The sequence below is a fragment of the Prorops nasuta genome, unplaced genomic scaffold (assembly GCF_024137725.1).
Source record: "Prorops nasuta isolate Cenicafe-Biocafe unplaced genomic scaffold, Cenicafe_Pnas_1.2 PNAS00030, whole genome shotgun sequence".
Classification (NCBI taxonomy): domain Eukaryota; kingdom Metazoa; phylum Arthropoda; class Insecta; order Hymenoptera; family Bethylidae; genus Prorops; species Prorops nasuta.
Window position 1 is genome coordinate 608,990 of NW_027116827.1, and position 27,569 is coordinate 636,558.

The 27,569-nt window shown below is 34.7% G+C and overlaps 1 protein-coding gene across 1 annotated transcript in view; it reads right to left on the reverse strand.

Annotated features, from left to right (window-relative positions):
• Invadolysin (leishmanolysin-like peptidase, invadolysin) overlaps positions 1-27,569 on the reverse strand; it is a 175,640-nt gene that overhangs the window by 11,098 nt on the left and 136,973 nt on the right. The window contains exons 4-5 of the mRNA XM_066742308.1: positions 25,011-25,041; positions 18,422-18,504 (exon numbers count right to left, since the gene is read on the reverse strand). Of these exons, the coding sequence (XP_066598405.1) occupies positions 18,422-18,504; positions 25,011-25,041 (114 nt within the window). The remainder of the gene's footprint in view (positions 1-18,421; positions 18,505-25,010; positions 25,042-27,569) is intronic.

Genomic DNA, 27,569 nt, shown 5'->3' on the forward strand with positions numbered 1-27,569 from the left:
GTGTGTGATATCATTGCAGAGATAAAAATTCTAGACCTTTATCTGCAATTATAAGACACATATATGTATATATATATATATATGAAAAATTATACCACATTATGGATTATTAACATTTATCTGAGAATGCCGAGAAAACGTTTCACCGCAGCACTTTACGTATGGGATGTATAATGTTTCGAATGTGGTTTCGTGACAGTAACCAGCTCTTTGCATTACTATATATAAAAGATTTTCTATATCTATATATATAATTGACATTAGGAATCTGCATTTTGTCAGATTATATCAGTTTGATACATACCATATTCCAATTTTACGATAATCTATAGAAGTGAATTAATATTGTATGTATATTATAATGGAACCTATGAGGATCCGTACTTTTATGCATATTAAAAATCAAAGGATCCATTAGCCGGCTAATCACCGCAAAATAAATTACAGATAAAATACCTTTCATAAAATTATGAACGACATTGACGCTATTGCGAATATATGAATGTATAAACAGTTGTGCAAATCGTAATCGCAATCAAATTAGCAGCCTTGTTTTATAGAGGGAAACATTGTTTGTTAGAGAGCCAGTAAGCAGATTTACAACAGCTAGCGCGTAGCACTTTCGAGAATGGATCAAACATGTAAATTTAATTAATTAGCGAGATAGATGATCATCATCGTGATCACAGCTCATCATAAATTGATCCAAAGAATGAACAACAAATTATTGATTATTAATACAGATAATTAATATATTGCATGTTTGATTGCCCGGCGAAGCTACCAGACTAATTTAGATCAAAGCTAATTATATTACAATGTAAATTCAAGCTCCACACGCTCGTTAAACATATTCATTTTTCTAACGACGCGATGAGCTTTTGCTTGCTCATGGAGGAATTCACTAGCGATCGAATGAAATGATTTTTTCATTACTCAGTTGTGATTGAAAGTTTGTAGATTTGAGAGATTCTTAGCAGATAAGCAATGATCACTGGAAAGTGGAATAGAGGATCAGGATTTAAAGGGACTTTGTCGTCATGTGACTTAAAGAAGTAGCCGAGCACTTGGAAAACACTATTCCGACGCACTTACCCGGGGCACGTAATGCCGAGAGTGCGGATTTGTTGCAGTGACACGCTTTCTGCATTACCGGGTGCTCGTTGGATGAACGCCATCCCTGAACGGCTCCAGCCGTCGACTCCTACTCAGCCGTGTAATCACTACTGGCATCGGTGGCGATGCACTGCTTTTAACACACCGTTCCCATACTGTACCCGCCGCGCCGATAGCTACATTAAAATAACAGCTCGCAAAAGAGAAGAGCAGTTCCTCTGCTACTTTTAGACTCTCCTTTAAAATCCATTACGAGAACCTCTTTCTTCCACATATATATATATATATATATATATATATATATATATATATATATATATATATATATATTCTCAATATTAAAGTATTCTTATACATTTTTATACAAAATTTTAATGCGATAAACAATTCAGCTTTTAGTATTGGCTAAATTTTTCCAATAAAGTCTTTCATAATTTAAACAATGAAAGTAAATGCAAGGCTTTTATAACGGCTATTCAACCATTGTTCTGAACGTTAATGAGCTATTACAATCAATAGCGTTTTGGAGTAAAAGTGATAATCTTGTTAATAACTTGTGCAGTTAATTAATTTAGCGACTTAATAGATCTTTTGACTAATTTAATTAAATCGCAGGTAGAATATAGATGAGTGCGGTGATGAGTGAATTATTTTGTGAATTGTTATGCGAGGCCCCATTACGGGTATACGATTATTGAACACTGTGAGACAGTTTAGGCACATTGACATATGGAAAGTTCATTAATCTTACTCGCAGTTAGACAAGCTATATTTTTCGACTGTTGTTTTTTTTTATATACTATAAGTTATACGTAATCTAAGGGTCGCATTAGCATAGATTATGATATACGTATATAATATTGTGTAATATATATTACGTACACTTTTCTGTTCACACACAGAGAAACATTAATGTTTTTCTTTTGGGTAAGTAAGAAAATCTGCTTTCATAGGAAAATGCACTGTGCATTTATATAGGCATAATATTTCTATTCTTCAAATATCTATTACTGTGATTTTTGGAATATTTTATTATTCATTTTGCATAATCTATTCTTCAGAAGAGTGTCTGGCACCCTTAAATAAATTTATTCAAGACCAATATTTTGTTGTTTTGTATTTATATATTGTCCATCAGTAAATACAATTATTATTTCTCCACTATGTTAAAAATTGATTAGTTTCTATTAGTAATTATTTAGATGCTTAATTGAAATTGCTATTAAGTATTCGAATTTCGTGTGGGCAAAGTACCTGAATATTAATTGCAATTTTAAATACAGTTCTAACGAGTGAGGGAGAGTAGGTATTTGATAATACCTTTTGGATTAACCTAGCAATATAATATGCATTACATGACTTCCGCGAATTTATAATGTAAATATCTTAACCCTTAACGATCACGCTGTGGTGGAGCTCGTAACGGTCACACAAGATCAATACGACTTTAGCACCTGCAAATATTTCTGCTATACCCAAACTGTGCAAAAATTGCTATTCTTATCAGACGCTTCTCAAGACTAACCTCTGTGGTTTTCATATAAATATAATATAACTTTATAAATATCTTAACCTCGTCAAAAAGATAGTTACTCTTGTATATGTTAAATTAGATCTATTTATTATATTACTACAAAAATTTTAAACCATAAAAACATAAAATTTGTCCCATATAATAGCACGATCAACAAAAAAAGGGAAAGATATGTTTGATTATACGAAAATATAAAATGAATAATAATCGTGTCTCTTACAAATTAGTTTATTTGCTCCAATAAGCTGTTCGGAGGATTGAAATAAATCTATCTTGTGCTCTAGTCGTACAACTTTTACATACTCTACTATACATATATAGAAGGTTCAAAGAGAAGTTGCAAATCATGAAAACATTTAGCAGTAAACAACGGAAGCTGTTAGAACAGAAAAGAAGTAGAAGGCAAAACTTGCGACGGGGAATGAGAGTAAATGGCATAAGTGTACGGTGGCCAAAAGATCAAGTTGCTCGCCTCGTCTGCTACAAGCGTATGGTTACTACTTGCTCAAGTCATTACTGCCAGCAAGTAGAAACAAACGAGTTTAAGCGGTTGGCCAGACTAACACTAAAACCACTTATTCTACGGTGAATTCCAGAGATTCTCCGTTATATTTAGTCAGATTAGACGTAAAAACTTTTATCCTGGTGATTTAAGCACCTTCTACCATTAAGATATGTAAATAGCAAATCTAGCATTTTTCATCTTTCATAACTAAAACTGCATTTTCCTGACTTACCCGAACCATCATTAAATAAAGATAAGAGAGTTAATATCGCTATCTTTTTAATAATTATTATCTTGAATTTTAACCTTAAGGAATTTCTTAGAGTTATATAGACATTATATTAATATTTCAATTAATAATACTTTTAAATGTTGTAGAGTATAAAATGCATATAACTTTTAAAGTATTGTTTAACAAAAACTCTTCAAGTTTGAGGAAGGAACTAACGTAAAGTAAAGCTGAAACTATAGGGAACAAAAATATGAGATAGAAGTCAAGTCATAGGAAGGAAGATTAATGTGAAGTTGTCAACTACCTTGCTTTGAGGATAAAACTACACGAGATTGTGCTTGATAACGAGACAAAGAGTGGATATAAGTGAAGAAAAGACGTCATCCTATAGATTTGAAGATAGGAGAAAGACTAGTTGGGGAAAAACATTATCAATCGATTCTTCTCGTCGAAGAACTTCATACTTTTCGTAAGCTATTATCCACACACTTTTTCATTAAGAACTTCATATTTTCAATATTTCATTTTCCAATACGATTCCAAGCTCTTGTGAGCAGATTAAGATTCGATATCGATCTTTACTTGTTTTTAGTAGAAATAATAGAAATTATTACGGGTTTTAATGTGAATTACAGTACATTTGATGTATGTTAAATAAATATTAACATCAAATTGGAAAAATTTGGAGAGAAGATTTCTTTATGGAATTTCTCTAACCGATAGGATTTATTTGTTACATAAAAGGATAACACCATATTAAAAGCATACGCTATTGACTGATAAAAGGAAAAGGTTATAAGAGAAGAATGGGGAACTGGTAAATCACTTTTCAGTATACGTATGTATATGTTTATACATTCATATACGTGATTCATGCACAAATTTCAGGAAGCTGGATAGTACTGCAAAGAAATAAAAAGAATATCGTGCATAAAAAAAATCCGTTTTTCTTGAAATACTGTTGCATCATATATAAAAGTATTTGTAGAATTGGAACACGCTTGGCTGTTTAATTTGAAGTCGTAGAATGGATTTCACCGGTCGGAAATAGTTTGTTAATTAAAATCTGTGCGAATACTTGCATCCTTTGGACAGTCTTCACTCGAAATTGAGCCACTACTATTTGTAGAGTTGTATTTTGCAAACAGAGATGCAAAACTATCGTACCTTATCTATAGACAAGAAGCAAACGGGAAGTGGTACTGTCAGCGTAATTACATCTCTTTTCACGTAATTGTTCACCGATCCGCTACATCGTTTTGACCTAACAGTGAAATGTAGTTTATTGGTTATATTCGCTTTTTTCCTTTTTTTTTTAAATTAGAAGAAGTGAATATTTTACTGAAATGGTATTCCTTTCCATGTGTATGCATAATGTAAACGTAGAGGTTAAATTCAAATTCGACAGGCATGTAAATTAATCGAATTATCTGTAGTCGGAAATCAGGATAATTTTGAATTTGGCGGTATCAATTCGTAAAAGCGAGTGGTCTAGCGAATAAAACAGGACATAAAAACAAAATGGAGTTATATATTTGCATAGTTCTGGTATACCGGTTGCAGTCAGTCGACTAGAACAAATTTTGTCTATACGAAATGTATAGTATTGTTGGTTAGAGAATAGTGGCCGATATGCAGCATAAAGTTTGCTGAAGCTTCCAATATGCGTTTGCTATGTTGGTATTGTGTATTAGCTAGGTAATGTCCACAGCACGTATTGGTGGAGTCTCATTCAGGACTGGCCATTTGTATCCTAGTCAATTCAAAATTGCTGTTATCATCGCGTCACGTCGCATTTTCAGTTATTACTACTCGTCGTTAGAGTACTTCTAGTAATTAAGCAAGCAATGAATGAAGCGATCTCTGTACAACTTCATGGTGCAGTCATAACTAATGAATGTGTCGCAAAAATCTTTCGCAAGGCGAACTTAACATTGAAAAAAAGTTAGATGAAGGCGTTTGCAATCAAACGACTTGCATATACGAGGATCTAATTACAATGCGGTTGGTAGGAAGGTACGCTTAAGGTGGTCGTGCTTATTCTTTGTCTCGTTGCAGCTTTGATCTTGCGAGGCTTCTTCCATGAAAGCCGCAGCAAAGAAAATTTTCCATTGCGGACAGCTAATAATTAATTTTCGCATAATACCTGCCGACGAGAGAAAAGGTTCTTCCATCTTTTTTTCAGAGTGGAGAAAGCCAGGGACAAAAGCCAACTAGGATATAAAATATATTACTGACACTTGTAATAGCTGGCATCCAGCAGCAGTATATAGTTATATGATTTTTAATAGAACCTGAGCAAGTATAAGAAATTTTTGTTGAAAATTGTATTACACTGGTATAGAAGGCAGAAGAAGCAATAAGATATCTGTTAGGCAGAGATTCAATTTCAATTCTTACCTCCCATCTATCGCTGTGCCAATTGATGTTGAGATGCCAACGGAAGTCTCATGAGACCTTACACGGCCACAGTCGGATAGATGAGCTTGCCGTAAAACGAAATGTTTTTCTGTATTTCGCTAAGCTCATAAATCAATGTGTTTTGCGCTGTTTTTTTCCAACAGTTTTCCAATCAAAATTTGTTCGTAGTGGATAATTTTAATCAAAATAATTTCTTGAAACTTATATTAAACTTTTTAAACAATACAGGCTTATATAATATTGATTAGATATATGATTCAAGAATGGATCAATTTGGACATGATCAAAAGAGCATTAATAACAAGGCTACATCGACATGAATATTATATATATATATATGTTGGACGAATAGCAGGGGCAGTATTCGAGTCTGTATGAAATCCAGTCTATCGGTCTCTAGTCCTGTACTACTATTATTCGCATATAGGATCATCAATAAATTTAATTCCAACTAAGAAAAGAGTAAATTGGCATCTGTAGCAATTAAACATTTACCATAATTTATTATAGCTTCAGTAGCTGCATTGTGTTAGATTGGTTTTATTAATAAATAGGTAGCTATTTTGAAATGTGTGTCATACAGACATGCAATATTTAATTGTCATGATATAATGTAAAGTCCCAACTTGCAGTATTGAACGTTTCAATATTATTAAAGGGAACAATTCAGTGATTGTGGCTTGATTTTTTTTTATCAGGTCTAGGTTTATCTGTGGGTAAAAACCTGGTTTTCTTATGGGTTTACATAGTAGTGGCCGTTTAACTTCTCATCTACAGAAATAGAATATTATCTGGCAAGTTCGCAACTAGCCAATACTTGGCAGAAGAGTTAGCCATTCTAGGATATTTCTTGGATCGTTCCTTTATCGCGGATGAGTTCCCCGAAGAATCGATCGAGCTCGTTATGGAAGTCCCTTCGAAGCAGCAGGTAATACGAAAACTTTGCTTTCGCCTTACGTCCCGAAACGAAGATAAAGTTCACGGCGAGCGTTACGGTAGACAAGTTTTTATCTCTCTTTCAAAGTTCAACCATAGGCTACCGATACCGATTCCGATTCGTATCCTGGTCCCGATCTCGGTAGTACATATACCTTTACAAAAGATTGAGGATTTTTTTATTCCTAATTTAAATATTTAAGCTAACGCGTTCTCTAATTTAAATCTCTTGGATATACTCTTGTTTGACTCGAAAGAATGAAATTGGCTCAACAAATTTCTGGATTTTATCAATTCAGATTTTATTGTATATAAAAGAATTTAAAACCATATATTTCACAGAGCTGTTGAAATTCACAGTATATATGTATACGTGTATAAGGTTTCAATCGCATGTATACACCCCTATATAGATAGAGGTAAGTTTACATTAAACGGATTGAAGCTTAAGGAAACGGGAGGACTTTAGTTTGCATATGCATTGTCGAATAAGAAGCGAAAGGGGACCTAGAGAAATGAGAAAGAAGAAAGGTATGAAAGGAATGAGGAGAGAGAGAGAGAGAGAGAGAGAGAGAGAGAGAGAGAGAGAGAGAGAGAGAGCAAGAAGAGGATATAGAAGGGGGTAGAAAACGACGAAATTTGTAGGAGAGAAAGGAGAGTCGATGGGAAGCTTGTACTGATACTACGATTATCGTGCTGGCTCACGGGAGCCTTTTCAGCGAGGTATTATGGCTAGAGGATATTTATGAATTGAAGCAAAAGGATCCCGGAAATCCTGCAGAAGATGCTATCCCAACCTATACCGCGCTCTGCTATCCCATCCAGACTACCGTAATCCCTATTGAATCTGGTGGGTTTGATAAAGGAAAACCGTATGGAATAGAAACACAATGTGTAGGCCGTTTTGTCCTTGTTACTATTTCTCGGTGCAAACTGACATTTTCTAACAGTTTTTCCAAAAATTCAACTTTATTGGTTATAAGCTTCTTATATAATGTACATTCGATTAAGAATATATTTTAAGATAATTAACTTATCGATGTATTACGGCTTACAGCTACATATATGTAATGTGGAGCTACATTAACGATTGTGCACTAAACAACCGAAATCCTATAGTCATCCATGGGTTGAATAGCATTATATGGACAAATGGCATAAGTACACTGTTGTAATGGGGAGCTTGCTCGGATGAAAGGGAGAGGGAGAGAAAGAGAGAGGAGAGGAAGAGAATTGGCAGGGATGAGGTGAAATTCATCGTTTGATCAAAACCGTCGTTGGGGTGAATCCATTAGAAAATAAAATCAAAATAGGAGCGGGCGAGGAAAGTGGCGCTTGGCTATATGCGTAGAAAAGCCACAATGTGGTCGCGATTGGTACATCCTAGCCGAAAGCTAGCTCAGTCCATGTGGCAAGACACAAACGAACGCATTTTGATATATACGTTTTGCCTCTGCGATATCGACAGGAAACAAGAATCTCTGTAAAAATTCACGAAGCTTCAATCGCTTGAACGGGTACTCTAAAATCCATTACGTTACGTGCAGGCAGCTTACACGCCTCGCGAATGTCTTTTCCAACTTTTAAACGGATCGGTTGCGTCCTTTATTTTTCTAAATTTTTCTTCGTCATTTACACGACATTCCATTAAAAATGCTTTGATTAAAAAGCTACCATTGACCTCTTGAAAATTAGCATTTGTTACTTAATATTAAAAGGTAATTAAAATAATAAGTAACGATGGGAAACAGCTTTAATCAATATCTAATTTAACTAATTAAATTACAATGTATCTGCCTATAAAGTAGACGACTCCTTATAAATTTTCAATCGACTTATCAACATCTTTTCTAGTCATTTGAAAGATTCTCTAAACTTATGACACAATATTTATTTTAAAGGATTAATTTAACAATGATTTCTACCTTAAAATACCTAACCATTATTTTGTTATCGTAAGCAGGATGTTTAGTTGCAGAATTTATGAGCGACGATTGGGGATTATAATATTTATATGATTCCTGTTCGTGTCCGACTCTCAGCTACCCCAAACAGTACTCGTGCCAACGACAAGCTATAAAACATGCTTCAGACAAGCAAACACTCAAATTCGTTTACGCTTGCAGCAACCACAAGTGAATACAGCAATATACAAGAGTAGCCCTTAAAATTTCAACAAACCAATATTCCCGGAAAAAGCACATCCCTTACTAAAAGTTTTACGTCAATTGCATTGTTTTATTTATCTTTCAATAACCGCAAAGCTGGTAAAATAGTTGGTTTATTTACCAATTGTTAGATGAATTTAGAGAAAACAAATTTTACAATATATTGTAAAAAATCTAATAGCAAAACAAGAAAATATGCTGGGCCTCAATAATTGGAAAAAGAAGAAAATTTAAAACTTTTCTGTGAAGAAATGAGGAAAAAAAAGATCGAATGCTTGAAATTATTAGTCAAAATATGAATTTGTTTATAAAAAAATTATGTACGCTATTGCTTGCGTTAAAAATAATAACGATTTAAGCTTCGTCTAAAGTATTATTTAACATGCTACAGGTATAGAATTCTCGCTTTCAGATTTTCTTAGCGCCTTGTCACTGTCATACTAAATCCTACAATTTGTACATAATAATATAGGTATTTCAATTCATAGATTTAAATGTATAACAACTTTTGGCAAGAGAAAGCTTGAACAGCATGTGTATAAGATAAATCATAGGGTTCTTTTGGAACTAAAAGGCCAAAGTTATTTATGCTTTATCTGCTTTTATAATAACTGCAAAAAGCGAGAATTTGATCTATGGTGCCCGATTCACATCAGTGCTGTTTTCTTGTTTGTCGGTGTAGATCTCTTGGCCTCTTATGTGCCGAGCTTCATTTTCGTCTTTTTACACTTGTATGGCCACGTTTCATTTGACCTTTTTGCTACGTGGCTGCGCAACGGGCTCATTCCTCTTCATCATCCGGAACGGGCCGACTCGGCACGGCCCGATTCTTGCTGTGCAAGTTAACCTAAAAGAAAAGGTAGCACACGTATAAGGAAAAACAGTCTCTGATCGATAGAGATTGGCACACTGCGAAGGAACGCGCATTTCCATCCCTCTATATTCTTCCCTCGTTTGTCTGTAGCTCATATTGTATAACCCTATTCTAATTCCTGCCTTAACTTATATACTGCAGTTACCCTCCATCCTTCTTTATCCTCGGAAAATAATGGCAAGAGACGTTCGTCCCAGAACATCTAAATCAATAAACTGTTCGCTCGCTTGGTTTTCATCTAAAAAACGCCTACAAACAATTTTGATTTTTCTTTCTCCAACTTTTAAAATTGTTGACTAATTTATTCATTCGTATTAGCATATTGATTTTATTAATCAAATTTGCGTTTTTAGATTCGAATGCAGTAAAATATACGAAAAAGCTTTTACTATTGATTCTTCTGGCACACAGCTTTCCATTTTATTTTATTCGAAGATCAGATAGCATACTTTACTTCACGACGTCATGACAACCCCTGAATTTGTTTCAAAATTTTTCCCCTGGGTCATAAAACCGTACGGTTTGAGAATACCGAAATTCAGTCCCTGAATACGACTGGTTTAGAGCTCGATAGCACAATTTTGTAGTATTTATACATTTGGTCATTCTGTCGATTGATATGAAGCTCGTTCATTCTGTATAGAAAATAAATTAAACACCAAATTGAAAAAAATTAAAAACGAAATCCAACTTAACATAAAGATTGAGGTAATTATCAGAATGGTATAATAAGAATTGGTTCTCTTTTCCAGCTGCTTTATATGCATACAAACAAACTAGTTTATGGAGGATATCAGGCACCGTTTGTAGAAATAAAAAAGGCCTTTGCTTGCATCCGGATGCGCAAAGGGTGTGCACGTTGAATAATGCAATGAATCCTCCTCACATCTGTGCGGCTTCGTTTGCACATGCCTTGCGTCTTTCGGTGTACCGATGACGTTGCGAGAAAATGTTTTAAAAGTAGAGGGATTTTCTAATACGAGGGGGCTCCTGAAAAATTAATTCAAAGAATATATTTTGGAATTAAGCAAGCATAGAGAAACGTTGATCAACCGATAAGAAGCAAAAGAGCACACAAATGACTGCCCTAATGTTATATCTACTTTCTGGTTTTCATTATTACATGCCGCTACGAAGAAACGAATTGCCCTGGAACGGAGCTGCCAGCTGTAATTTTAATACGGATTAAAACAGTTGCACGGAATCTCCTTAATTGCATCGCAAGGATTTCACGAACGGTATGCCTCAGGCATGTATTTTAATTTAAGCATTTAGCCCACGGTGTTTATAAACAAAAGCTCCTTATTACATCTTAAAAAATAACAATAATGAAATTTTAAGAGAAGTTTGCAACCACGCAAAATTTAATTTAAATTAGCGAAATTCTCTGAATTGCTTCTGAAATTTCATGAACGAAGTTTTATTCGCTAAGAATACAGATATTAGAACAAAGAGAGACAATGATTTGTGAATCAAACAGATATATCACAAGTGTAAACAGTGATTTAACATGACTGAAATGATTTTTTTTTTTTCGTGCGGCAAAAACTCATAAAGGACGTTGGAACATTGTCAATACACACATACGTATTTGACACTCGTATTATAGTACAGGTAAAATGCACGGGACGTAGGATGAAAGAAGGAACAAAGTACGGAGCACGGTGTTTACTCACAGAGTTGGCGCGAGTCCAACACCGAGGGTCGCTTCTTTGCCAAAAGTTCAAACCCCTGCGCCCAGTCAATGTCTACTGATTCGTCCATGGATAAGAGAAGCGCATATTTGCCGATATAAATGAGAAAACATCATTAAATGACTTTGCGTTAGCAAGAAAAAAAGGATTTAAATATCTCATGCGCTTCAATAACCCTCGGCTGACTGATGTATATATATTTGTCATCCACCTCCGGTCTGTACCCGTTGTATAAACATACCAGAATAAGCTGATACGTAATAATCCCTTTACTACCATTTAAAGAAGAAGAAATAAGAGTGAGAATTACTAGAAGAAAATTGTATTATTTCTGTATTATGCAAAATATGCAAAAGTACTTTAATTCTGTCAGCTTTACGCTCAACTATCTCGGTGCTCGTGTTCCCAGAGTAATGGAAATTTAAAAGCTTGATTTCTCGTTCATTTATTTATCCATTGATTGGTTCGACGATGAAACTTTTACGATTAGTGTGAATAATTGATGGAGAGTGCAAAGTTTTCCAAGTACTTGGCCATTCTTATCGAATGCAGAGTTGCTTTATTTGAGCCATGAAACCGCCTTTCTTCTGCACCAAAGTTTCAGGACTGTATATTAGTCACCCTTCTGACAAAAACTCACTGTTGAATTTCAGCAAAATCCGGACTTCGCAGTCACACCTGATTGTTCAAAAGGGTGTGAAAGCTCTTTCTAGCTTTTACATACAAAAGGAAATTCTTCTTTCGTTTTAGAGCCATGTACTTTTCAGTCGGTCTGAATAACTTTTGACTGAGCTCTATTTTTTTCTCTTCGCGTCCAAAGATTGCAAATGTCTTTTCGTTATGAAACGAAGGCTGACTTTTATAGCTTTTCAAATGTGAAAAGAAGGGTGGATTTGTACGGCAAGTGCTCTTCTACGAACGTATTTCAATGATATATGCCAATGATTACTGAATCGTAACTCGCTTCGTATTGCTAGTTCCTGCTTCGAAATATCTGGTCATCGGGAATAACAAGGAGAAACACGGAGACTCGAACCACGTGTGGAGGAGCGATTGGTGGTTTTGAGAAACGAGCAGCTCGTTAACGCAATTCGACCAGTTAACTGAATCCCTCGTCAGCTCGTTCGCGTTCAATGGTCACTTGAACAGTTTGGATTGCTAACGATGAAATCTCATCTGTGCATGTACCTATGTACACGAAAATCAAACTTCAGCTTTCCATCAACCAATCCTCATAGGACTTTATACAGCTTTAAAGGCATTTATCTCTTTATTCGTCCGTACGGAAGCTATATTTCTATTTCATTCTTTTGCAAATGTAAATCACTGCCATACGATATTTTCTTGTTTCGAGCGACGTTTTGATTTATACATATAATAATAGTATACTTTATGGACTAAGAGAAAAATGAGAAGGATGTATTACAAACGTTGATAAACGATCTTGGATCCCCCCCCCCCCCCCCACTCGTCTTTTTCTCTCTTTCTCTTTATAATTTCCACTTCCAAATTATTACCTGTAATTTAATATAATGGTCTGCTATGGTGCTCATTTAGAAATAGGAAACTAATTCGAAAATGTGGAGAGAATGGAAGACCAAGATCGTTTATCATTACTTTAATAAAACTGGTTCCCTGTGGATCCTCTTGTCTCTTGAGAGGTAACGATATAGGTAAGTTGCAATGATATAAGACACGTAGACCTATACGTCTAAAGTATATCTGCACAGCGACACAATATACTTTTCCAGTATAGTATATTACTCACAGAGAGAGTGATACCTCTGCAGATAAATTTTATCCCATTTTCTGGTTTACCTCTTTCTTTTATCTTTTCTGTCATCACTAGTTCATGTGTATCCTAGTCGAAGCTGAACATTCATTTAAGACTGATTTAAGAATTCTGAGATAAATCATTGTCGTATTTATTTAACAATAAACATATATCATTTTTATCGTAGCTTATATTATTATTGCAAATATCGTTATACAATAACGTTATATTAAACAGTAGTTTTTAACAAATAATACTAACAATTTTTGCTTCTCACACTCATTATATTTTCTTCCAGATGGTTTTTTAGTCGAATTATGATTTGGCTTGGTTTGTCATCAATAGCACGCCGAGTTTCATTTCATAAAACAACTTATACTCTGATTATCAGAAAAGTTGATTTAACGCCTCCTCTTGCAACGAAGCGCTAAGAGTTCGACTAAATGAGATAAGGAGAAGAGAAAAGTTGGTAGAAAAAGGTGAGATGTGGAAGATAAAAGTTGAAAAAAGACTCAATGTAACCAGCCAAAGGCCGTTAGGATTCCGTGAACAGGGGAATCGAAGAGTCAGAAAGTTTTGATGAAAAAGTTTCCTCGACAGTTTCTACACCACTGGAGCTGCATATGGAATAATTAGAAGTTTAAATATCAGTAAGCAAAAATTAATACCACATGCTGTAAGCTTTTATAAATATTCCTATATATAATTGTGATGAAAAGAAATGTGACTTTATTATTTGATATAGATCTTTGTTTGACATTTCTGTTTCGATAGATACAATAAAGTGATTAATCTGTAAAGGTTATTTATATTTCTATTTATACAAAACAGTGTAGCTCACAAACACAGCGATAGTCATATTTGCCCGTTGGTTAGGATCACTACGCCCGAACGAAACAAAGAAGGAGAGAGACAACTCATCAAACTATATTTATAAAAACCACGTTTGGTTTTGATCATGAACTTAATATTCCTTGATTACTTAGCTAGAGAGACTTATAAATTCAGGCAGCATGATCCCAGACGTTAAACAAATAGCCTGTGCTCGTTGACTCTCGTCTCAGAACTATTGTTACAGTTAAATTATCTTCGAATTAAAATCCTATATATATATTTTTTCCTCTGTAAATCTTTTATCTTTAAGCTACGACAAAGCGCGTCCTTGTTTTAAAATTAGCGATGGCACGTTGTACTTTGTACGTCTTTTTTAACACGAAACTTTCGAAGAAATTCAAATATAGTAAAACAAATGTAAACATTGATTCGATATAAAGGCAGGCGAGAGGCAAATAGGAAAGGCGACCAAACTTTTGCCTCGACGAAGAGAGACAAAAATTTGTAAAATATCATTATATGTTGTACAAAATACAACAGTGCCACTGGTCGAAATTTATGAAACTGAATGCAATGAAAGAATAAAATTAAATTAGGAGAATTCTTTAATCTCTAGATTTTTGTAAAATTTATAGTTATACTAAATATCGAGTTTCATATAATCTAAAAAAGACTAAGAATAGTAGAATTGCGAATGTAAATAAACGTATGTTACATATACGTTTTGCGGCTTCAACTCCAATTACGAAGCCATCAATGGTCGTTTTGTAAATCCTATAGTGTCTATTCTGGCTTAAAACGATCGGATACTATGTTTCTCGTGCACATAGAATTTCCAATAACTCAACGAAGAGTGTAGAATATCCCATAGGCAAAAAGCATAGCTGGCTGTAAATCTATACTAAATTTTGTTAAACGAGAAGTAGAATTGTACGGTTTTGGATATACAACTAAAATGATTTTATTTTAATTTTTAGCTTCGAGAATTGTTATTTCATTACATATTGATTTTTATTATTGAATAATATAAAAGTAATGAAATCCACTTGGACTAATAAGATGAAATAATTCCGGTAAGAATACTAAACGCCTAAAAATAACTTTATTTCAAAAACCTAATAAACGACTGATATTATTCAGAAAATTTAAGTAGATACTGTAGGGATGATTGAACACGTAAATTAGATTTCGAAAAGAAAAGTTAACTCAGTTTTAGTAATTAGGGTTTATTTCATTAGTAAACTGGGACACTTGTTTGTAGATTGGCTTATTTTAGTGTATGTAGGGAAATGTACTGGAGAAATACAGATTTCAGTGGTTTGGCTGGTAGAGAAAGGAAGGATAGACGCTGCCTAAAAAGAATTGCCTTAATTGCAAGAAATATATTTCGCATTAGCGTTTACCCTAGGGAGGCGTTCTAATTAATACTATTAGCGGACGCCAACGCGTAACATCGTTACGTGAAATTTATGTCCGGCGTGAAGTAATTACACACCGTCTCACTTTGCAAGAATTTCCTATATACGTGGACAGTATACTTATGAAAGCTCAAGTATTTCAAGTGCTCCTCATACTAATTTGACATTAGTAGTATCATTTTAAATATTAGTATATATATATATACACAAATTTGTTCCTACACAGCCACTATTTGTTCATGAATGACGGTATTATTAAATATTAACTAGTAAATATAAATTTAAAAGCAGCAAATCTTTCAAAAATTCTTTATAATTTCATATATACAACGTATAATTATATCTATGTCACTTTCTTCGATAAAGTTAATTTTATAGCCACATAGTAAATGCGCAGACGATGTATTCTGAATACTTTAAGGCTTGTTCAAAACTGTTCTCATGATAATTTCTGTTATTGATGAATCCTAGATCGCTTTGACTTGTCAGTTATGTTCTCTTAACGGCAGATTTAATTAGACATTTTTGTTGACTATTTCTAACAAATGTTTCAAGCCCCAAAAGCATTTAGATTTTGCCATTTAATAATGAATCAAACGCTGAGCAAGAAATTTCTGATTCTTATCACTAAATATTTGGATTATCTTGATAATTATTGCGAAAGCACATGATGAGATAATTAATTTTTCTGGCTCGCATTTATCTTTCGTTTTCCAATTAATACTATATAATTAAACAGCTATTTTAGACTGCCATAATTAACGATTTGTCCCAAATCAATATTTTTCAAACATAGAAATCTTCAATAGAACTCTAATAAAAAATCCAATAATATAAACTCTCATAGTCAACTCTAATTATTTGATGGAATTATTCCTAATTAATTATTACATAGCAGCAGACTTATCGTTTTTATTACGTAACTAATCAAATGAATGAAGCAAAGTTTTATTAGCTATAAAAAAGAATAGCAATATCAAGATAAACGCATTTTACCATAGTCATATAACTTTGCAGTAAAGAAATTTTGAAATATTCAGTTTACATTTCATGTTTATGATTAAATGAATATAGTATACCATCTTTTAGGCAGATATTTAAATTTTCACTTTTGGTAAACATATTATGTTGCGTGTTAATGAAACTTTCATACAATTTTCATGTGCAATCTTCATGCAAAAAAAATATTTAGCATCTGCTAATTAAAAAGGTGCATCATATTACAGGAATATAAAATATTAAAATTGGAAGGAATAGGAAACAGGAAGAAATAAAACTTGAAGCTGGCTCTAAATATGTATGCATAGTCGACGGCAAGTGAGTCGAAGTATCAGTCAGAAAAATTCTTTCAACCGTTTTCTAACTTTATTGGCAGCAATAGAAAGTGGAGATGGCAAAAGATTTATGCATGTGCTCGAGTGCGAGATCCTTCACATTCCATTTTCGTCCAAGTCCAGTCCTCTCTATTCCCCTTATCTTCTACCATTCCTTCATCTTATCTTCACCTGTCAGCATTCGACGAGAGAGTGAGCGAGATATTTATTCGAACGCGTTAATTCAAGAATTCTGCAACGCCCCCTTTGAACCTATAGCTATCAACTTTACGTTGACCAAACCCTACTTCACTTTTTCTATAAACCAGAAAATTCATCCCCTTCGTGGTTTTAACCTCTGTATCACAGTGCGATCACAGATATACCAGTGGAAAAATTATGCTTCCGTCGAGAGGCTGCTATTTCTATGTTATTTTAACATAATATATGTGTGTATTAAGTAGAAATATAAGTAGCCAATTATTTTCAAGATATATACATTCTTTTTCTGAGTCTACTGGGATAGGCTCAATTGAGAAAACTGGTTTCTTTTTCAAATTTCACTAAAAACTGGACCAGCATCATCCCTATTTCTGATCGCAATTGATTATTTACGTTTCCGACGATATAGACTTGAATAGAAAGGTCTCTTTTCTCTTTTATTCCCCCAATTTATTATACGATTACTTTAACATTAGCTTTAAAAAAGTTATTAATAATGGCTAAAGAGAGTATTTCAGAAACATAAATTATTTTCATTTGCAATAATGAAAAATGGAAACTGCAGGTTTTCATACCTTCATAGTTTGAATTTAATATTGATATAATTCTAATTTTATGGTAATACAGGAACTTTGTTAATTGAGTTATAGAGGAAAAGTGTGTATGCACTGTATTACAACTAAGGATAATGTACTGTATATGTCGTTTTATTATGGAAGATTACACATGGAATGTGTGTGTGCAAGTGGAATGGTTACATGGTTACCTTCTACGTTGTGGACTCTATTTGTTTGGTGGGTAGACGTATGCATTAATTTAGGTGGCCTACATCTCTGCGACTGAACTGTGTGAATACTACACTTTCGAAAATCACTGAGAAATTTAAACAATGTACTATGCAGCTACTATCCCTACTTCTCTGTACTAATAGTTAATAATCATCGAAAAATATTTGCAGAATTACAGTATTGCATTATAAATAGAATAAGAAACTTAACTGGTCTTTGGATTCCCAATGTATTCATCCAACATATGTGCATATATAGTGTATAATATGCAGGTATACCACCTTTCATCATTATAATAATAATACGCCAATTTATACCATATCTACTATAAAAATAAATCAAACTACTTAGGAAGTCTAACACAGAAAGAGTCATGCAATGCATATTCACGTGCTTTAGTTTAACATTTTGGTTGCTATGTAAATAAGCAGTAGTGTAATTAGTACATTAAAACTGTTATGCATATGTTCTTTCAAGATTTAAATATACCTAGTATTTATAAAGTATAGTTTTTCGGAGATGTGTATATACTAATTACTAATTTTGTCGAGAAACTTTGTAACGTATAAACAGAAGAATACAACTTTCTTACCTATTTAGTCGAATTGTATTCATCGTCTCACGAACCATCAACGCTTTTTCCCAAAAATGAACAGCTTCTGGTAGAATTGTATTCTGCGAAAGATAACAACATTTATTATATGCAATGAATAGAAACTGCAATTATTTAAAATAATGAAATTATTCAGACAAATTGTGAATTAACAATTTAAGCCGTCAATCACCGTAAAATCAAGAGGTTAAAGATTATTAAAGACATTATTGGAAAACACAATAAGCAGATACCGAAAGGCATATAAAGGATTTATGAATAATTTAAATATACTTTTAAAAGGAAATTTTTAAATTATTGATATCGACTAAATAGTATGCCAACTGAAATAAAATTAAAAATCATAGTTTTAAATTATTTGTACACATGAGTATGAAATGAAACCTAAATAATTCGTAAAGCGATATTTTAAAGAACACATGTATGATCCAATTCTAAAAATATTTGATAAGTTCTGATAAATGAAAGAGTATAGCATTGAAATATGTTTATCTTAACTTATTTATGATATTTATAAATCAATGTTTGAAAATGCTCAGAGCTAAAAACTATTGTGTGAAAAATAAAGCAGTTAAAGTACCCTGATAAAGATAATTTATCCGAGATGTATCCTGATTACTATCGCCAATAAAAATTCGTTTCATTAATTTTACCTTCTTCGTTTTAAATGTTATTTTGAAGAAATTGCTACCATCTACTTACATAATAGAGTTTTTTTTGTTGATTTTTTTGAAGGAATTCGCAAAAGAGAAATGGAAATTTGCAGAGATATTGTGCTTTTGGAAGTGAGCATGAAAGGTAGGCTGTGCCATTTTTCTCCTTTTTCGAGAACGGTGAGCCATAGCCATTCGCGAAGGGAGAAGAAACGAGAAGCATTACTTCCGGCTGCCTTAAACAAACGATCGTTACCAGAGTGGCGTGACGCAGGATACGCGCGGAGCTTGGAAAACGTTGCTACGAGAGGGCGTGTCATTAATATCGGCCTAATGGGACCTACTGATAATTAAAACCCGAGGCGGATAAATGGTTCTTCGAACGTAGAGACGTGCAAACGCTTAATTCTACTCTCTTTAATTATTTTTTGGTACTGCCAAGCCCAGCCAAAAGAGTCTCAACATTAATCCGATTAGTTACACGCAGTTATGAGATAAAACCTGCCAGAATTAACTCGCCGATGAAAAGAGAAGCAAAAATGCGATGTAAGTTTGAAAATAACTTTCGGGATCCGTTAATGTATCAATGCACGAATGCATATAAGACTCAATACGAGAGATATCCAATAACTCTCGCTCACATCTCATTGGATGACCAGTAAAGTTCTGGATCATGGATTGGTAGATAAAGAGAGATGTTTTGAGACATTTTGCGCTCTGTTACGCTCGTTTTCCGTTATGAATAAATCGATATACGTGTTACCGAGCTCGTATATGGGAAAATGGGAGAAAAATATCGGTTGGCTTCGCCGGAGGCACAAACTACCGATATTTTCACAGAGTGCATTTATGTGGAAGCTTTATTAAGAGCGAATCACCTTGCATAAAATCTTGATTGTTTCTCAATATATACTACAATATACATGTGTGTAGTTGAAAAAATTTTTACAGGATATTTTTGCGGTAGAAAATGTCAATGGACGTTAGAGACATTTATTAAGCAGTTAATTCTATTAATTTCACAATTAATATTTCGCTATTTATGGAACAGCGTAAGCGACGCATTAATTTATTGGAGAAACTATATAGATACGTCCCGAGGTAGACTGCGCGAAAATCAACACGAAAGGTTTTTCGAAGTTATTTGGAAAGTTTCATGAAAGACCGAATTGAATTTGGTGCTGTGTCCATGTAGAATCAAGCGAAAAGGGGAAAAATTAAAAGCTCTATTCTTTGACAAAAGCGGTACTACGAACTGTTTCGCATAGCACAGTGTCGACTCTAAATGGAGGGTCAACTATTCAGCTCCGGTGTTAGTCGCTTGATTCGAAAGCCGATGGATTGATTTTTCAGTGCTCGCGCTCTCTTCTCTCTGGAGAAGAGAGCGAGCACCAACTCCAACACATTTCAGTATTTTCTTTAAAATAATATTCTGCAAGTTCGATAAGAAATAATATTTTCCAAATTAAAAAATGTAGAAATATGTTTGTTTGATGTATCAATAACTTCCAAAATCGATCAAATTTGATCAGTTTATTTTCCCTCCCATCTCAGATGCTCCGATTTTAGGTATATTTGATAATATATAAGAATAATGATTTAACATAATACGAGAAAACTAGTTATATATTCCAATGGATATTCGAGGCGTCGTAATTACAATTTAACGTATCTCGTACTCCTATTAGCGTTGTCAAGCAGAGTATTTCGAGCTTGCACGAATTAATTTCACCATCTTTCACCATTGCGCGGCTAATTTTTCTTACGCGCCACAAATTTCAGCGCGGCTTGTCCATTACTCGGGCTCTTTATCCTCGTTATCCTTGTAGGAGGCTGGCTCTGTTGTCCGGAAATTCTGATGTGCTACCGCAGGCCCCTTAGCACTCGGCTGGTAGCACCGCTGCGTTTATCACTACTCAGGAGGGTGGCATTCTCCTTTATCACAATATTGTGTAATTCCTACGGTCTTATCGACGTCCCCTGAGTCTTCGCCTCCCATCCCATCTCCACCCACTCTCATCCAACTCTCGCATGCCCACTTAGTCAATGCTTTCTTCCGGCGTACTATCGCACAACTGCTGCTCCGCTTCCACTTTACCCATTTCTAGAAGGAACCAACCCCTTCGGCTTCCTCCTGATAACGAAATGTCTCCGAAATGTCACGTACTCTTACTCAAACCTGATTAAGAGCACTATTCGTTAGTCCCGTTACAAATACAGCATATAGAACAGATTCTATAGCTATATTACACTTCGCACATACATGTAGCTATCAAATGATAAAATGTAATTGTTTTGTCCAAAAAGGTATCTATAATACCACTGAAGATTATTAATAGAGTATGTACAGGGAAAGAATTCACAGCAGTGAAGCTTGATTGACGTTAAGTTTATTGCATAATTCATTGAATGGGGTTTGTGAAAAATGGGAATCGCCATTGTCATTCCCTTAACTTCTCTAATATCGAAATAAAGTGCTGGCAGTCGAAGAGCAGCTAGCATACCGCACGTACATATCTATACAATATGAATAAAATACTGGGTTTCAAGAGCGTAAATCTGAAGAAAGGGAGGGTGGCGTTAGTGTCGTGTGCAGTGCTGGCACGGGCTTCGTGCATTGGCGAACACCTTGATTTATTCAGAAAATTTTCGCCAACGCGATACGATTCTCCGGACTTTTCCCGGCCGGCAGTCGAATAATTGCCATCCCAGCGAGTAAATGAATCTAATTGCATCTGAAATTTAAATTGGCGAGAAAATTTGCATTTAATACCGGCGTCTAACTAGCCGCGCAAAGCAGCACGATAAAGCGAGGCTTTATTACTCCCTGCCACCCGCGTTGTTCCAACCTAAACACGTATAGACCATGTGATCGCTCATCAGAAATACACTCTATTATATATAGTACTAGATCTACCGCAGTTGATACCATCCACCTATAACATAGCAACCATCGTTCGTTCGTACCAACCTAACGTCCGATCGGACACAGGCCTGCCAAACCAGCAGACCCCATGCCACCACCTTACCAACGAGAAGCTTGCCTTGAATTTACCACCAGCAAACAGGAGTAAAATACATATTCTCTCACACATCGCCTGAATGGAAGCCTAGGACAATTATCGCTAGGCGTAAAAACAAACAAAGACCTGCGAGTTGAGAGTGTAAAGCCCATAAGGACGTTAATTATATTAATGATTTGGTAATTGTTTGCTGCTACCAGTCCCCGTTGCATATTTTAATATTAGGCGCAGAAATTAGCTATGCGTGGGAATACCTTCCCTTTGATTCATTAAAGCATACTAGTTATACTAGAAAATCTGTAAACACTAACACCGACTCAACGTATATCGGCGTACAAGTAATTTATTTGTTAGGGTTAATTCAGGTTCTATATTGACCAATCCTACATCGTTAAAGTGCCATTGCTTACAAAATGTAAATGTGTATTAGCATACACGGACGGGTAATTTGTATCGTTTGCGATTTATGTATACCTCACAAGGATCAACAATATTTAGCATTTGACAAACGTATGTTTTTCCAAATTTTGTGTCAAACCTTGATAAATAATAAAGAATTTTAAAATTAATCGAAATATAAATGTTTGTCCGCTTTTGCTATTGAATGTTTCATCGGACAAAAGAAGTTTATAAATGAAGCTCAAGAAAATTTAAATAGTCTGCAACAGAATATATTGACTTTTCCAAAGCGCCAGTTACCCGGTTAGTAATATCCAACCGACCAGCTACCTGAAAACGAAACGTATAACAAGGTGGAATTTTCTCGCATGATGGAAACAAGGAACAACGACTACCAGAGATGTTTGCGAGTCCTGAAACCTAGAAACTTTGTGAAAATTCACCATGAACATGAAATCACAAACTTTCATCATTTCTTTCACGTTTTGCGTCACAATAAATTGGATTCACGAAACTTGGAATTTTGCATTTTCTTGTAATACAATAATGTAAGAAATTAGTGGATAACCATACAATTATACATCTGATAGTTCAGGTAAGCCAGCATTATACAATATAATGTATCAATTGCAGGTAAAAGTTTGGTAGGGATTTACCGGAGGGGTACTACTCAAAGCTTATTATTTTGTTAAAATACGTACTTTATTTAAACGTTAAATATTCAAAGGAAACATTTAATGTATGCAGAAAAAGTTGTTCATTTGGCATGACTCCTCGTGCAGGTCGTGAATGTTTAACGCGTCAGCTTAATTCTAAACGAACTAGGAAAAACGTTTACATGCACACTGTCGTCGTGTTTAACATTGAGCCTCAAACTATTCCTTCAACTGTGAGCGCTTTACCCTTTTTATCTCTCTTTTACTTTCTCAAACACTCGCTGACCATGGGCACAAGATCGGTAACGAATTAAAGCGCACTCCACGTAAAATGCCTGAGCAGAATTTGCATATGTGGCTGGCACTATGTGCTATACAGGAGCTATCAACTGCACATGACACGTTAGAAATGAAAAATCTAGGTCATAAGTTTTTTGTAATTTTATTCTCTCTAGATATATACTTGACAAAAATTACTTAAGGCTGAAAATAGCGTTATGGTTATGTATGAATCGCCCCCAGCACTTTTATTGAAATAAAATTACTCCGGTAAACTCATTGAACTAGTAAAGAAAAAAATAGACTTATCCAGTTTGCTTAAGAAAATGGTAAAACTCTTAGCAAAACAAAGATATAATGGAAGTCTCATGAAAGCTGGACTGAAAGGAACGTTGATCGAAAGCTATAAATAAAAGCGAATGATATTGGCGAAAATAAATTTGCTGCTTTATTTCAACTTATAAAGCAATTTGCGTTACAAAAAAGTTACTCAAAACGTGAACTCTGAAATCAATATAATATGAATTCAGGTATAACTAATGGAAAATGACGTTAATTATAGAAAATCCAAGTATAGTCTTGGTTGAATCAAAATTTCTGTGCCATTTAGACTGATTGAATTATCGTGATGTAGAAAAATACAAAGGGGATCATTATTATTATATAGTAGTTCTTTAATTTACTTAATGGATCTATGAATAACGTTTCAGAAGGATTACGGGAAGCATTTTAGAAAGGAATAAATGTCATTTGTGCGTAATGGTATAACTAATAGAGTTTGTGTCGGCTGTAAATGGTTCCCGGTAAATATTTACATACCGTCCATTGGACCATCAGAGCACATCTACATTGCTATTGCGAACGTTTCAAAATCGAAAATGTCGTTCGACATCGAAGCATTGTTTGTTGATCTAGGTATCTCATACGTACTATACTAATTTGTATGAACAGATTAATTTAATAACCAGAATTTATACTCCTCTTTTGTGCAATTATAGTACATTACTGGAACATATAACTCTTAAAAGCGTCTTGGGGATATAGTATCAGAGCAATTGAAGAGCATAAGGGCTTAATAGACAATCTGATTGATTCACTATCGGCAATTTCCGTAAATTTGAGGCTCATAATCATGTCTCTCTGATCTGTGGATTCAGTCTCTCGCCATGGTTGCATTGCACGTATGGCCCAAGGTACGAAGGACCATGGTTCATTTCCCGCAAACTTTGGATGGATAAGTTCGATATAGATCTGCAATAATTTCCGATTACAGTGGAATATACGTTAATAATGAGGCTTTAATAATCCAAAAAACGTGTCGTAATAGATGTCATATATGTCACTTTTTTCAATTCGATGTCAAAGCCGGATTGTAAACCTATTATTATATAAAGTAGAACTCAATAATACATCTTCTTATTAATAATCGATACAATGCCGTAATAATAATGATTATGATAAAAATGGATGAAGTATATAGGTCCGTATATTAATTTTAGATATATAGGAATGATAATACTTACAGTATACAATTATAATAAAGCGGGATTGAACTTACATTTATCAGATCCAATTTTTCGTCATCGAGTCTGTAACAAAAATAAAAGATAGAGATTAAGAAAGCGCATATTATATGAATTTCTTAAAAGAGTAGGATTACTTTAAATTAAAATGTGACGCACGAGCTCTAATTTTTATTGGCTCGGTAATTATCAATAACACCTGTATAGATTCAAAATATTATTTAATAATAACAAGTCTACGAATTGGACTATTAACACTTAAGTCAAAGATACAGCTAATGACCCGGTTTATATCATAAATGGACGTTGAAAAATGGGATGTATTAGCCTTAATCTCTCCGAATAGAATAGAACCGGATAGACGCAACAGAAAATTATTTTCTCCCGCCGAGTCAACCAACCAATTTCGAAAGTTCGTGGTACACCCAAACGCAAACTAATTTACCAACTAATTTTCGAAACTGGAATTCCAAATGGGAAGTCTGTACTGTAGATAGCTATGGAATTACTTTTGAGACACGACGTTCGTAATTTAGTTTTTCCATAAAGAGAAGGTAGGAAGTTAAGCTGCTCAAAGGGCACACATGGAATCAGATTATTTCTTATCTATTACTTATCAATTATCGCAAGAATGTCATTAAAATAATATTATAATCTTGACTGTTCAATCGTATTTCTAGTGCTTTTTATGAAAGTTATTAACTGCCACAAAAAGGCGAGCTATACATAGATGGACAAATATTCTTATCGCTCGAAGCTACAGATTATATAATATCGGGCAGTCTTTCCAAAACTTAATTGGACTTTACAGTACTTATATTGCTAAGAACTAATTATGAAAGGGTCATCGACAAAAGTCCACTCGTTCGTTTTAGCGATTTTCTTCTTAACTTCCTAATTTCTCGATTAACATTTTAATTACGAGGCGCAAGAGGCAAAAGTTTGCGGGCATGACCCAAAGGTTTAACGAGGGAAGAAGATTAGACTCTCATTAGGGAAGTGAACCCCCGTTTTCGCGACTAATTTCGTACCGGCGACCCACGCGCAAGATTTTGCCTCGGAGAAATTACACTTCGGTTCGCAGCAATTGACGTCCCCTCGTATATATATTTCCTCCCGACGGAACAACTTCATGTCGCCTGGCATAATGGGATCGAGGAGGAACGATGAACGTTTCGGAATTTTCTGGAAAATTACCAAAATAAAATCTCTATTATATCGCTAATTCAGTGACCATTGAAAAGGACCCGATTAATCGAGATGCACAGCACGAATGGAAGGTAGAGTCGCGTAATGAAAAATCCAGCGAAAGTCATATAAAAGGATAAAGCTTGATTGGTCTTCGGTGTGATTGATGCAACTATGGCGGGGACGATTTGAAGGTAGAATGAAAGCCTCGGATGCTTTAATTACCGCTATTACCTAAAAAAGAAGCTGAAATTTAATTATGCTCATTATACCGAGAATTCCATTGAAGCAAGGAAGAAAGGGAAAGGGGCCGTAAAAGAGAATGCTCTGTATGGTTAAAGCGCGCGCGCACGCTCCGTTATTATACGCGCAATTAATCTCGAATCTTGAGTTGGCGCGGTCCAGATGCGCTCAAAAGTAACAATGAAATTCGCGTTACGCGAGCTTTTCCATTAAAGCTTTTCGTTTCTGCCGCAACAGCGGTCATTGGACACTGCGCGCGCTGAAAGCTGATTCCTTGCAGAAGCCAAAATCGCCGTTTTACCCTCGAATCGTAAATCACAGCACGTCCTCTGCTCCAACGGAAACTCTTGAGATCGTCAAGATTTAAAAAATACCAGCCAAGATAAAAGCGTACAGAAAGTCTGATTATTACATTATAAAAAAGTCCGTAATAATGTATAGTTCAGTCGATTAGCCGACGAATTAGAGAGATTAACGTGCAAAAATTATTATTTCGGTGGAAGATCGACAGGTGCGATCTAATAATTGAAAGGACCTGAGAATTTATCTCGGCAAAAGGAAGATAAAAGTTTCTAAAGCTTCGTATTAAAACATATTCTAATAAAGACTTTTACGTTCAAGCTACTTACAATGTATGATATATCAGAAGGAAGCTAGACCGCTCGTAAAGAATTCATAAAACATTTGAAATGTCTGAACGTGCTCGCTTTCTCGGATAACTAAATTATCTTCGTGATTAAAGCTGTATTGTCTGAAATGAAGTTCCAGCAGATACGTTGGCAATTAAAATCCGAGAAAAAGTTTAATATCTATATAAAATGTAGGGAGCTTTTTCACAACCAAGGCTCGTAGTACCGTAAAACTGGGAAGCGCTTTGGATAATTTACAACGTTAACGATCGGCATAAGGGAAACGATACGATAATTATAAAACTTACGCCGATAGAATTCTCATTTGCGTCGCATCGAGAGACAAACGAATGATTCCTTCGGTTAAATTGAAAATTGATTCGACGATTTGAGCAAAAGTACGAGGTTCAGCGTTTGATGAGTTGTTTTATAGTTTACGATCAACTTATACATATAGTTCGTACTACAGGACTATAGTGTAGTGCAGGATCTTTTGCGTCGGTTTTTATTCTCTCTCTCCCTCTCCCTCCCCCT